At 40.1% G+C, this 15,000-nt stretch overlaps 1 protein-coding gene across 4 annotated transcripts in view; it reads left to right on the top strand.

The window, feature by feature from the left end:
• The window catches only part of arhgef9a (Cdc42 guanine nucleotide exchange factor (GEF) 9a), a 76,984-nt gene that overhangs the window by 42,148 nt on the left and 19,836 nt on the right, over positions 1–15,000 (top strand). For all 4 annotated transcript variants that reach the window (XM_037533714.1, XM_037533713.1, XM_037533712.1 and 1 more), the window contains 2 exons: positions 11,648–11,863; positions 14,417–14,596. In XM_037533714.1, coding sequence (XP_037389611.1) covers positions 11,648–11,863; positions 14,417–14,596 — 396 coding nt within the window. The remainder of the gene's footprint in view (positions 1–11,647; positions 11,864–14,416; positions 14,597–15,000) is intronic.

The raw sequence follows: 15,000 nt of genomic DNA, 5'->3' as shown, positions 1-15,000 counted from the left end.
GCAGTTCTACATTAACTCCAGCGTTTGAGACCATTTACTGTTAAACTGTTGAACGACCAGCAGAGTTTTATTTCACTGTAGAGGAGGATTATTTTTAACCTATGAATCAGACTCGACTGTGGAGCCGCAGCAGGGCAGTAAAAGAGCCGCATGGTTCCCCGGAGCTGTGTGCTGCTGACCACTGGGTTACGGTTTGGGGGACACACGCCTCCCAACAGAAAGTGCCCTAAAAATGATGATCCTGTGTATATTTCGCTTGTTAATGTCTCTGTTAATGTGTTTGGTTTAAACAAATCAGAACATGGTGCCTGTAAACGCCTCAGCTCTGAAGAGTTAAACAGGATTCTGTCTGCAGTTTGAGCTCAAATGGTCGAAGGTGGTCCGTATTTGAGGGTCTGCGCTGAAGTTTATTTTGCGTTTTCGTTTTGCTGTATGAGGTTAGTGTGAGGTGTGTTTGAGCTGCTGACGTCAGTGGGCCTTGCGTGCGTGCATGCGTGTGTGTGTGTGTGTGTGTGTGTGTGATCTCATGAGGTGAGTCATCCAGCTCCAAATGAGATGTCACTTTACATTAGACAACCAAAGAGAAGAACGGCAGAAAAAAAGGGGATCTCTTGGAGAGAGAGGAGGGATGGAGAACGGAGAGATGGATGCTGCATGCAAGAGACAGGAGAAAGTGGAAAAGCAGGAGATACAGAGATGAACGGAACGAGAGAGAGAAAGAAGAGAGTTAGAAGACGTAGAGGGAGCCCTAACAGAGACGAAGTAAGAGACAGAAAGAATGAGAAAAAAGACAGAGAGAACACAAAAAGGAGAGAGGACAAGGAAAGAGAAGATAGACAGAAAGTAGAGGAACAAAAAGGGTGTGAGAGAGAGAGAGAGCGAGAGAGAGAGAGAGAGAGAGAGAGAAAAGCATACCAAAAATATGTGCCATCTTTCAAGAAAACACTATCAGTGCTATCATTAATCTCAGTGTTACTGAGCTCTGCTAAAGTCTGAGTAGACTGATAAATCAAGCCTGAGTTTGTGTGTGTGTGTTTGTGTGTGTGTGTGTGTGTGTGTATGTATGAGTGTGTTTGTGTGCATGTGTGTGTTTGTGTGTGTGTAAGAGAGGGAGGATGGGTGCCGATACAGTGAGGGGGGGGGGGAGACGAGGGTGAAGAAGGTCACAGAGAGAAAGAGTGGGTCGTTTTTCCACACAGCGCTCTGATGAACTCACCGTCTCCGCCGGGTTTGTGTTTGACGAGGATGAGGAGGGACAGCTTCCTCTCCACTCTTCATCACTATCACCACGGTAACGCACTGGGTTTAAAAAAAAAAAAAGGGAGAGATTATAATCCGAGTGTGTAATGAGATTAGGAGTGAAGAAGCGTTCCTAGAGAGAGGGAGAGAGGGCGAGAGAGAGGGAGGTAAATAGAGGTAGAGAGAGGTAGAAGGAGAGAAAAACAGAGGGGGAGAGATAGATAGAGAAGTAGAGAGAGAGAGAGAGAGAGAGAGAGGTAGAGGGAGAGAAAAAAGAAAGAGAGAGGCCTGCAGTCACGCTCATTATTCTTAGATTCTGACAGTTCAGGCGACACAAATGACTTCATTTTTGTTTTTCTTTGTGGTTAAAATTATCTTTAGAGGTGAATCTGAGGTACTGCTGCCTCATTTACTGCAAGCAATGACAGTAAACAGAAAATACATGTTTTTTTTTTAATTATATAATTTTTTTCTTTTTATATTTATTATTATTTATTATATCATTATTTTAAAATGTTTTATTTTTTATTTACTTTTATTCCAATTTTATTCCTAATGATTTTGGAGCATTTCTATTTGTCCTTTCATCCATTCAATAAAATACAGCATATTTATTTACCAATTATATATATATATATACACTGCTCAAAAAAATAAAGGGAACACTTCAACAACACAATGTAACTCCAAGTAAATCAAACTTCTGTGAAATCAAACTGTTCACTTAGGAAGCAACACTGACCATCAATTTCACAGCTGTTGTGCAAATGGAACAGACAACAGGTGGAAATTACTGGCGATTAGCAAGAAACACTCAATAAAGGAGTGGTTCTGCAGGTGGGACCACAGACCACTTCTCAGTACCTTTCTGCTTTCTGGCTGATGTTTTGGTCACTTTTGAATGTTGGTGGTCTTTCACACTCGTGGTAGCAGGAGACGGACTCTACAACCCACACAAGTGGCTCAGGTAGTGCAGCTCATCCAGGATGGCACATCAATGCGAGCTGTGGCAAGAAGGTTTGTTGTGTCTGTCAGCTTAGTGTCCAGAGGCTGGAGGCGCTACCAGGAGACAGGCCAGTACACCAGGAGACATGGAGGAGGCTGTAGGAGGGCAACAACCCAGCAGCAGGACCGCTACCTCCGCCTTTGTGCAAGGAGGAACAGGAGGAGCTGCCAGAGCCCTGCAGAATGACCTCCAGCAGGCCACAAATGTGCATGTGTCTGCACAAACGGTTAGAAACCGACTCCATGAGGACGGTATGAGGGCCTGATGTCCACAGATAGTCCTCAGACCCCTTGTGAGATCATATGCTGGTGCGGTTGGCCCTGGGTTCCTCCTAATGCAGGACAATGCTAGACCTCATGTGGCTGGAGTGTGTCAGCAGTTCCTGCAAGATGAAGGCATTGAAGCTATGGACTGGCCTGCCCGTTCCCCAGACCTGAATCTGATTGAGCACATCTGGGACATCATGTCTCACTCCATCCACCAACACCACATTGTACCACAGACTGTCCAGGAGTTGGCGGATGCTTTAGTCCAGGTCTGGGAGGAGATCCCTCAGGATCATGCCCAGGTGTTGTAGGGAGGTCATACAGGCACGTGGAGGCCACACACAATACTGAGCCTCATTTTGACTTGTTTTAAGGACATCACATCAAAGTTGGATCAGCATGTCGTGTTTTTCCACTTTAATTTTGTGTGTGACTCCAATTCCAGGCCTCCATTGGTTAATAAATTTGATTTCCATTGATGATTTCTGTGTCATTTTGTTGTCAGCACATTCAACTTTGTACAGAACAAAGTATTCAATGAGAATATTTCATTCATTCAGATCCAGGATGTGTTATTTGAGTGTTCCCTTTATTTTTTTGAGCAGTGTATAAACATTTTCCTTATAAAAGTTATTGTTTATAAAATAATGTTTTTCTTTTTAAGAGCTCACCCTTCATTTATTTAGCTTCTAGTCAAAATGTTTATTCATTTTATTCAGGAAAAAAGCAGAAATTTGACACAAAAGCCTAAATATAGCCTAAATATACTCTCAGCTGTGTGAGGGTCAGTGAGTAATTGTTTACCTTCATTCCAGCTTATATTCTGTTCAGGAGACTCCCTTTCAGATCCTCACAGAATCTGCAGAAACACCTCCAAAGTTCAGTCTTAGAAGCTGGTTGATCATTTTCTGCTTCTCACCATCCACTCATTTTTTTAGACCTCCAGTTTGGAAAGTTTTCTTTTTTTGACTTTGTCCTTGTTTATGCAAGTGGACTGTCTTGAATCTAAACAGCTCAATAACATCTGCTGAAAACTAAATAACTCCTAATTAATGGCTGTTTTGATTGGAAATAAAGGGATAAGAAAAGGGGATCGCTAACTTTTGCACAGTACTGTATATAATACTGTATAGCAGCTCAAAGTGCTTCACTATGTATACAAATACAGGTTGTGTATAAGCAATACAATGGAAAAAAATAATTGTTTTATTTCATATTTCTTATAAGTGTAATTTAAATACATTGTGAATTTAACCCCTTCAACTCATGATTTAGTTATTAATGTAAAGTCGTATTCAGGAGGTACACGAGGGCACCGTAACTCCAAAGGTTAGGGCTAAAAGATATGGGGAAAAATGGTCTATTTTATCTATATTTATTTGCTGTAAATATTCAATCTCTACTATATGTTCTTCAGCACCTACAATAAATACTCATTTCATATAAATTTAGTATCTACTATATTCAATATCTACTACGAATTATTCAGTATCTGCCATAAATATTCTGTATCTGTTATGAATAATTCAATATTTACTTTAAATATTCTATTTTCAATATTTACTATAAACATTCAGCATCTACTAAGCCACTAAGCCATACTATTTGAGTATCTACCATATATTATTACTATATATACCATATATATACTATATACTATATATTCTTTGGTATCTACTATAGATATTGAGTTATAGAATTGAGTTATATATTGAGATATAGAATACTATATATTTATTTGCTTTAAATTTTAATCATCTACTATAATTAAATTATCTACTATAAATATAATTAATCATCATCTTCATCGTTAACTGCTAGTTCAGATAGGGTCGCGATAGCAGTTGAGAGAGCAGGAAATCCCAGACGACAGATGCCCGAACCACCTCAGCTGGCTCCTCTCAATGTGGAGGAGTAGCGGCTCTACTCTGAGCTCCTCCCAGATGGCCGAGCTCCTCACCCTATCGAATAGAGTGTAGCCCACCACCCGGCGAAGAGGCTCATTTCCGCCGCTTGTATTCGCGATCTCATTATTTTGGTCATGACCCACAGCTCATGACCGTAGGTGAGGGTCGGGATGTAGACCGACCGGTAAACAGAGAGCTTCATCTTTTGGCTCAGCTCCCTCTTCACCACTACAGTCCGGTACAGTGACCACATTACTGCTGCCGCCTGTCCCAGCCTGCGGCCGATCTCACGATCCCTCTTCCCATCACTCGAGAACAAGACCCCAAGATACTTAAACTCCTCCACCTAGGGCAGGTCCTTTCCCCTTACCTGGAGTGGGCATGCCATCCTTTTCCGGGCCAAGACCATGGACTCAGACTTGGAGGTGCTGATCCGCATACCAACCGCTTCACACTCAGTTGCAAACCGCTCCAGCGAGCGTTGGAGGCATCCGTGTGATTCAGCCAAAAGAACAACATCATCTGCAAATAGCAGAGACACCACCCTCCGGCCTCCACACATAATGCCCTCCTGACCCCGGCTACACCCTGACACTCTGTCCATGAATATCACAAACAGGAGTGGAGACAGAGCACAACACTGGCGGAGTCCAAAGCTAACACTGAAAGAGTCTTACTTAATGGCGAATCTACGAACACAGCTCTCACTCCGGGAGTACAGAGATCGAATAGCCCGGAGTAGTAGCCCCGGCACCCCACACTCCTGGAGGACCTCCCACAAGGTATCCGAGGAACACAGTCATAAGCCTTCTCCAAGTCCACAAAACACATGTAGACTGGGTTGGCGAACTCCCATGCCCCCTCAACAATCTGTGATAGGGTGAAAAGCTGGTCCATTGTTCCATGGCCGGTACGGAATCTGCATTGTTCCTCCTCAATCTGAGGTTCAACTATCGGTCAGAGTCTCCTTTCCAGCACCTTTGCATAGACATTCCCAGGGAGGCTGAGCAGTGTGATACCCCGATAGTTGGTACACACCCTCCGGTCCCCCTTTTTAAAAATAGGGACCACCACCCTGGTCTGCCAGTCCAAGGGTATTGTTCCCGAGGTCCATGAAATATTGCAGAGGCACGTCAGCCACGACAGCTCCACAGTATCCAGAAACTTAAGCATCTCTGGACGAATCTTATCCACCCCTGGTGCCTTGCCACTGCCTCAGTGACCTCCACCAGGGAAATGGAACTTGATATACCAGAAGCCTCTGGCCCTGACTCCTGTGAGGGAGGTGCGTCTCCTGGATTAAGGAGTTCCTCAAAGTGCTCCTTCCACTGACTGACAATATCCTCATACGAAGTCAGATTTTCTCCACCCTTGCCGAATACAGCTTGGGCGCAGCCACCCCAACTGCTCCTGAGTTGCTGGACAGTTCTGGACAGAAACTCTTTGGCTGAACAGAAATCTTTTTCCATGGCCTCACCAAACTCCTCCCATGCCCTGGATTTTACTTCTGCCACCATTGCGGCTGCCACCTTTTTGCCTGTCGGTACCTATCTGCTGAATCGGGAGTCCTTCAGGCCAACCAGTCCCTAAAGGCCTCTTTCTTCAGCTTGACGGCCTCCCTCACCACCGGTGTCCACCAGGAGGTTCTTGCCTCCTACTGCCCTGACAGGCACCCACAAGCTTTTGGCCACAGCTACACCTGGCAGCTTCCACAATGGAGGTTTTTTAACAGGGTCTAATCAGACTCCATGTCCCCTACCTCCTCTGGGACATGAGAAAAGCTCTCCTGGAGGTAGGAGTTGAAATCATTCCGAACATGGGCCTCCGACAGTCGTTTCCAGCACACCCTCACTATTCGCTTGGGCTTACCGGGTCTGACCATCAGTCTTCCCTGCCATCTGATCCAGCATCAGCACCTCTTTCCACCCAAATGGCCTCCATGCTGGACCTTGTGGGTGGTGGGCCCACATGGTCTCCCCACGTTGCCTCTTTAGGCTGAGCCCAGCCGGGTTATGTGGGCTGCCCGACCAACAGGCACTTGCCGAGGAACACTACCCCTAGGCCTGGCTCCAGGGGTAGGTCCTGGTGACCCTCTCCTGGGCAGGGTACATGATTTTTTTGTGTGTTGTGCATGGTGGGGTTTTGGATAGCGTTAGTCTGGGTCTTCACTCCAGACCTGTTCGCCCTGGGAGACCCTACCTGCAGCATATTGCTTCCGACGACAGCTCTAAAGATCCCTAATAAATATAATTATCTACCATAATTTTTATGTGCTAAACATATTCTGTATCTATTATAAATTAATCTGTAACTACATTAAATATTCTGTATTTACTATATAATACTCAGTAACTTCTATAATTATTAAGCATCTGCTCAATACACTCTCAGAAATAAAGGTACTAAACTGTCACTGGGATGAAACCATAATCCACTGAAATGATCTGTTCTAAGCTGGACTGACTCCACACACCCCGCCTCGCCTCCAGACTTTTATTCTACTGTTCTGTTTTAAAACATTTGGTTATGAAAAGGAACAAATATGAACTTTTCACCTGGAAAAACTTATTTAAGGTTCACAATCAGACCTTAAAACCACTGTAGAACCTTTGAGGGAACATTTACACTGTTTGAAAAACAAAAGGAATGAAATACGGTGTAATGAGAGAGAGGAGCTGAAGTACAGACCTTCTTTAAGGGGTTTAAAAATGCAGTAAAAACTAACAATGACAGAAACAGCTGAACAGCAGGAACATGAATTCGCACACATACAGGAAGATGAATGTGTCTATTTTCCGTCTTTATCCGGACGACTGGTGGGGGATGGTGGTGTGGGGGGTTGCTGATTGTGTGGAATTCAGTGCAGGTATTGGCGTTTAAATCTGCTGTTTATTCATCACCTCTCATCCTGCGCTGTTTATTGCTTACTTTCTTTTTGGAAACGAAGCAGAATTGCGCCGGTGGGAATATCAGAGCGTAGTGGAGGAACGAGGGAGAATTGTTTTCTTTTTTTCTTCCTTTTTTTTTTTTTTTTTACTCGCTTGGTTTGACTCATCCTCTATTTTTTCCTGAAACACTGCAGTTTCTCAGTTTTCCCTGCTTTGGGATCTTCTGCCTCAGTGCAGACAGTCACGTTTATCAGGACGTGGTTTGTTCTGAACGTCTTTGCACAGAGAAGAATGTATTTCGTGATGCGGATAGTTCAGCTTCTCTAATCTGCCTGGCTGAGCTGCTGCAAGAGAACATAGTTCTGTATGTTTTAATGCACCGTTAGTGTTTATTTAACATGTTTTTATTTAAAATGTCTTCTTTTTTAAAAAGAAAAAATCAGAAAAAACGAATTTTGTGCTACAATCTGCAGAGAAATGTCATGTTTAAGTGTGAAAAATGTCAAATTTCTGTGTGAAAAATGTCAAAGTATTTTCTCTGTACAGGATGTCTTCGCTCAATTTCAATGAGAAAAACAACTAAATAACATTTTATTAGCCGTTCACAGGAGTTCTCAAACTGCAACAAACTGGGTAATGCTTTACAAGAACTACACCTACATGAACCATTCATGGCATATTCATAAGCAGTACAGAAGCTCTCCATTACAGTTATATAATCATCTCTGAAACAGTCATTAACTGCATTCGTTAAAGAGAAATGAACATAAAAACTTCTTTAGTGTTGGAAGTGGTTCTATATAGAGCCATGAACTCAATGAGCTCTTTGCGTGCTTAAATGATTCTTTGCATGATGAAATGTTCTTCAGATCGATGCAGTATGTGGTTCTGTATAGCACCAAAAAGGGTTGTTCTATTGTTACAAGCTTGACATCGTAAGAGCAGAACCCTTTTGGGTGCTATATAGAACCATCTACAGCACATTTTCTATCAATTTGAAGAATATTGGACCATGAAGGGAATCATTTAAGCATGCAAACGATTCTTTGAGTGTTTCTGTGTAGAACCTTTGTGTTTTACTAAAGAACGCTTGAAGAAGCATCTTTTACTGAGTGTACTTAGTTGTTTTAATTATTTATTTGTACGTCTAGTATCTCATGACTTCAAGCTTCCTAATTTTAATTTCTTATGTTTCACTTTAAAAATAATATTTTGTTTTTCTTGTATTCTTTGATATGCTTTTACTATCATAAGGTTATATTTACTCATTTCAATCCCTTGTTTTGAACATATAGTGCATGGCTACATTGTAAATGAGGGTTGGGTTTAAATAAAGGTTTATTGATTGATAGTATTGTGTTAGTGCCAAGTGAATCACATGAACATTTTTTGGGCGTTCTAGATTAATCACAGACATTTGAAACATGTAAGAGATGTTAACATACACTGATGAGTTCAAACATTGTGAACTCTTACTGATTTTTGCAGAATAATCTTGATTGTTCTGTATTAACTGTGCATGTGAAGGTCTGGGAGATATTAAACGGTAAGGCAACAGTCAGTTCTCATACACTCTTAAAGATGGTTCTTCGAAGGTTCTTTAGTAAAGAAAATAGTTCTATTGTAGCATCACGACCCTCTGCTAGGCCATCTGCAACCACTACGGGGAGTCAGAGCACAAGGATGAGCTGATTAGGGCTGGGGGGGGGTGCGCAGCTGTGGATGCTCTGCTTAAGGAGAGCTCTCCCCCATAGCTCACTGCTCAGTCTTGAGTTCATGCGCGATGTGCATGTCTCTCTGGCTAAGCCAGTAACTCTGGTGTTGGTCCCTTTGTCGAGTCTCGAGTGCTGTTTTCTCGATTTCTGTTTTCTCAAGTTATTTTAGCATATGCATTTGAAGTGTTTTAAGATGCTGCTCTGGCATGTCCTATGTCCTCTTTTGCCTTCACCCTTTTGTTTATCAACCCTTTCAAGCTCTCCTCGGTGGTAGATTAGTGGTAACTCACTCACCCTTGTCTCTTGAGGTTGTAAGTTCAAGTCTTGCTTGGTGCACCTTTGCATTTTTCTGCGTTCTTGAGTCTCTATTGCTTTGCACTCTAGCACATCCCTCTGCCTGGTTGGTGTTGTTTCCCATAGCTCACTGGTTTTCTAATGTGGGGAAGGCTGGTTTGGTCTTCATGTGGGATTAGCCACCACGTTTCATCTGTATAGAACCATTAACACTTTAATTTATTTATTAATCCCTTTGCATGCTTAAAGGGTTCTTTGTATTGTGAAAGCTTTCTTCCGTTTGACCGAGTTGCTCGAGTTGTATAAGGTTCTATATAGAACCTTTTTAAAAATGGTCCTGTATAGCACCACATACATAGTTACAATGTCAAGCTTGGGACAATAGAAGAACACTTTTTTTTGCTGCTACACAGAGCCCTTTTCAAAATCATCCTATATAGAACCATTGTCCTTGCTAAAGAACCCCTGAAGAATCATCTTTTCTGAGTGTGTAGTTAATCTAATGTGTAAGGCCTTCTGTTCAGCTCCTAAAGTCCTAACCAATGGAAGAGCTCACTTCCTTCCTTTCAGAGAAGCTCAAATGTGTGTTACAGATATATGAAATGTCTTTTATAAGCTTCAAATGACTGTTTAATCTAGAACGGCCAAAATATCTACAAGTGAAATAGTTGGCTTAGTGCTAACATAACATGAAAAATCACATAGGGAAAATATAGCATGAAATTAGCATTTCCATAGTGGTGTTTTTAAATAGATATTCATAATCCTGTTTTAGGAGATGTAGTGTTGCTTGTATATGTGTGTTCATTCAGTATTATTTGAATAAATAATAAAACAATACAAATAAAGCTGATTGTGTTTTTGAACGGGGTTTGGTTGCTGTTTATCTCTTCGCTAATGTGCTTGATGCTGAAATGTGCTGTCCTGTGTTTTGTTAAGTGGTTTTGTTGTCTGTGCACCACATGAACCCAGATTCAGATGAGCTCACACTCACAGTTCAGCTTTGTTCTTTCATTTCAAACAATGTTTTATTCACGCAATAGAAAAAAAAAATTGTTCAAATAAACAGAACTGAAGTTTAATGAGTGAAGGTTTGTTACAAGCCACTGATAAAAATGAACATTCCTAATTTTTAATTAATTCAGAATTTTTATTTACTCGCCATTATATGGTTTTATTTGCAATTTGGTTTAAATTAAAGGCTCAGATTATTTGTAATTGCTGCTTCATTCTTTTAAAACTATGACTTTTTACATTGTGCCAACCATCACCACATTAGGTCTGGTTGGCATAAGTGCACAACATGGATGTAGCTATGAATACAGTAATTTTAGGAAATATTATCTGACATTAAAAGTGTCTTTTTTAAGTGAAGATGTTCATTTTTTGTTTGCTGCTGATTGGGTGATGCTAGTGTGTGGTCTGTGGTATGCAGGGTCGGGATAGCTACTGAAAAATGAGTAGTGAGCTACTTTGTAGCTACTTTCCCAAAATGTGTAGCTACAATTTAGCTACTTTTCTAGAAAAAGTAGTGGCTACTTTTTTAGCTACTTTCAAACCACGACTGTCAATGTTTGTGAATCTTCACCTGACACACCAAATAAGCCCAACTGATGGTGTGAACAAGACACTGCATTTAATCATGTGCCAGAAAGAAACAATTGAAAAGCTGCAAATATACAAAAAGATCACCAAAAAGTGAGTTTAAATGTAACCAACAATCAAACTCACACAACAAAAGGTGGGAAATCCAACAAAAATTTAGACTAAAGGCAAAGTCAATCATTCCAGGTTGTTCCTAACAAAAATCCACAAAAATAACCAAATACAAATCAAACAACTTTGTGCAAAGCAAAAATGAATGCTATAGCTACACAGAAATTTGTAGTTAACTGCAAAGAGTACTTAGCTACTCCCCCATCCCTGGGAGTATGAGACCAGGCCACTGTTTTGGGGTGATGGATAATGGCTCCGCCCACCTATTTAGCAGAACCACACTACAATTAATGCCAAGTAGCTTTTGTGTGAGTCATTTGAATGGAGAAATTTGCATAAATAACAATTAATAAAGCAAAGTTTATGCACAACCTTGAGTTTTGAGAGTTTTTGAAAGTTTATCACTTGATGCCTCTTTTCAGCAGTGTTTAAACTGTGAATTAAGCCAAATGCTGCCCTTGTGGTAAAGTGCAGTACCACCTCAGCCACTAGGTGGCGCCTTTATTTTATTTATTTAATGTTCTCATGTGTTTAATGCCCCATGACTTGAATGTAAATTGGTGATTGGGTCATTTTCACCATTGCAAACTCAAAAAAGCTTGTGTTTGTGTTCCAGCTGTGGGCGAACCAGGAGGACAGTGCAGCGGTGGAGCCAGCAGAGGGCAGTAGTGACGTGCAGAATGGTCACGCAGAGGCTAGTCCAAACCCCAGCACGGACTGCCTCTGCCTCGGCCAGCCAGCTCAGAACAGAGACCAGATGAGGGCGAACGTCATTAATGAAATAATGAGCACAGAGAGACACTACATCAAACACCTGAAGGACATCTGTGAGGTAACCAGAGTTTTAGGGTGTACATCATAGTTAAATCAGTATTTCCATCAGAAACAAGACATCAAGGATGAAGCTGTAATAAATAATACAAAAATTAATTTCCAGAAAGATGATCTAATAAAATCAATATGGAATGTTATGATGAAAGATTCATATTGAGGTTCTAATAAAATTAGTACCCAGTTAGTACCAATTAGTAACAAATGAATATCCATAACAAGTTAATAACTAATAAAAGTTGTAATAAAATAATATTGTAAATTTACAACCTCAATTCCTATGAAGTTGGGACGTTGTGTAAAACATAAATAAAAACAGAAAACGATGATTTGCAAATCCTTTTCAACCTCTATTCATTTGAATACACTACAAAGACGAGATATTTAATGTTCAAACGAATAAACGAAAAAAATATTGTTTTTTGCAAATATTCACTCATTTTGAATTTGATACCTGCAACATGTTCCTAAGAAGTTGCGACAGGGGCGTGTTCCCAAAACCTGTATGTACCTTTCAGCATTAATGGGGCCTTCACAGATGTGCAAGTTACCCCTGCCATGGGCACTAACAGCCCCCCACACCATCAGAGATGTTGGCTTTTGAACTTTGAGCTGATAACAATCCGGACAGTCCTTTTCCTCTTTGGACCGGAGGACACGACGTCCATGATTTCCAGAAACAGTGTGAAATGTGGACGCGTCAGACCACAGGACACTTTTCCACTCTGCGTCAGTCCATCTCAGATGAGCTCGGGCCCAGAGAAGCCGGCGGCATTTCTGGGTGGTGTTGATATGTGGCTTCGCTTTGCATGGCAGAGTTTTAACTTGCACTTGTAGACGGAGCGACGAACTGAGTTCACTGACAGTGGATTTCCGAAGTGTTCCTGAGCACATGTGGGAATATCCGTTACAGAATGATGTGGGTTTTTAATGCAGTGCTGCCTGAGAGGTCGAAGGTCACGGGCGTTCAGTGTTGGTTTTCTGATTTGCCGCTTACTTGCAGAGATTTCTCCAGATTCTCTGAATCTTCTGATGATATTGTGGACTGTAGATGATGAAATCCCTAAATTCCTGCAGTTGCACGTTGAGAAACGTTGATCTTAAACTGTTGGACTATTTTCTCACGCAGTTGTTCACTAAGTGGTGAACCTCGCCCGTCCTTGCTTGTGAACGACTGAGCCTTTCAGGGATGCTCCCTTTATACCCAATCATGACACTCACCTGTTTCCAATTAACCTGTTCACCTGTGGAATGTTCCAAACAGGTGTTTTTTGAGCATTCCTCAACTTTCCCAGTCTTTTGTCGCCCCTGTCCCAACTTCTTTGGAACGTGTTACAGGCATCAAATTCAAAATGAGTGAATATTTGCAAAAAACAATAAAGTTTATCCGTTTGAACATCAAATATCTCGTCTTTGTAGTGTTCAGTTGAATATGGGTTGAAAAGGATTTGCAAATCATCGTATTCTGTTTTTATGTTTTACAAAATGTCCCAACTTCATTGGAATTGGGGTTGTAGTTCCAATTAAATAAAGATTCATAATGAAGTTCTAATAAATTACTATCCAGAATAAAGTACTAATAAATTCTCAATTAAGGAATTACAATAAAAGTCTTTTTTAATGGTAATAGCTAATAAAAGTTTATACTAAAAATAAAATTGTACATTTTGTTCCAAATAAAGATACAGAGTGGATTCTAATACATGTACATGGAAGTTGTAATAAAATACAATTTCAATACAGATACAAAGCTCTTACAAATTAATATCCAATTTGAAGTTCTAATAAATTTATATCCACAATAAAGTACTAAAAAATGTATATCTTGATTGAGAAATAGAAAAAAAGTTAACAACTAATAAAAATTGTATTAAAATAAAATAATAGTAATAGTAAAAATAAAAAAATAATGAAAGAAGCTCTAACAAAATGAATATCCAAGTTAAAGTTCTAATAAACGAATATTGAGAACAAAGTACTATTAAATCTGAAAAGGTAATAACTAATAAAGTTATAATTAAATTATATTGTGAATTTAACTCCAATTAAATAAAGATCCAGAATGTGTTCTAATAAAATTAATATCCAGATTGAAGTAAAGATTAAACAAATGAATATTCCCTTTAAATTTCTAATAATTTAATACCCAGAATAAAGTACTAATAAAGTATCTTCACTGGAGTAATAATAATTATAATAATAATAACCAATAAATGAATATTGATAATGAATGTGTAGTAATACAATATATCTATTAAAATATTGTAAATGAAATTCTAATAAAATTGAAGCTATTATAAGTCACATTGACAAAGTGGTAATTAAATTATTTTGTATGAAATTATAATATTTATGTCCAGAATTCTAACATTCACTATGAAGCTCTAATGCAATAAATATCTAGAGTGAAATTACAGTAGCATTCATATCCAAAATGAAGCTATAATAGTGATCGTCAGTCCACAAAATATAAGCTGTTATTAACAATATGTATATAAAATAACAATGATGATAACGTGTGTGTGTGTGTGTGTGTGTGTGTGTGTGTGTGTAGGGTTATCTGAAGCAGTGCAGGAAGAGGAGAGACTTGTTCAACGACGATCAGCTGAAGGTCATCTTTGGGAATATTGAAGATATTTACAGATTCCAGCTGGGATTCGTCAGAGATCTGGAGAAACAGTTCAACACAGAGGAGCCTCATCTCAGCGAGATTGGACCCTGCTTTCTGGAACACGTTAGTGCTGTTCTCTCACCTCAAACATAGCCGGTCATCGGTGTCTTTAGATCCTGAAATCTGTTCACATGCAAAGATTTCCTCCAATCTGACTGAACACATTCTGTTTATAGATTAAGACCGAGGTGTTTATTCTCACTCGACTCAACAATCAGATGAAAAATCTCCGTTTACATTCACACCACGTCATTAGATCCAAAACTACACGCATGTTTATAGAACCACTTAATGTAGACGTTGCCATGACAACCAGCATTACCGGAGTCCAGTCAGAGTGAGATGAGCAGCAGTGAGCAGTGATTGTGTTTTTAACTGCTTTAAAATGACGTCAGACTCAGGAAAACGTCCTTCACATGTCCTTATTAAAGAAGGCCGAGAGGAAGACGTCGTGTTCTGAGACACAT

This window comes from Pygocentrus nattereri, chromosome 23, assembly GCF_015220715.1.
Source record: "Pygocentrus nattereri isolate fPygNat1 chromosome 23, fPygNat1.pri, whole genome shotgun sequence".
Taxonomy (NCBI): domain Eukaryota; kingdom Metazoa; phylum Chordata; class Actinopteri; order Characiformes; family Serrasalmidae; genus Pygocentrus; species Pygocentrus nattereri.
The sequence above is the reverse complement of the archived record's forward strand: the minus strand, read 5'-3'. Positions and strand labels throughout refer to the sequence as shown.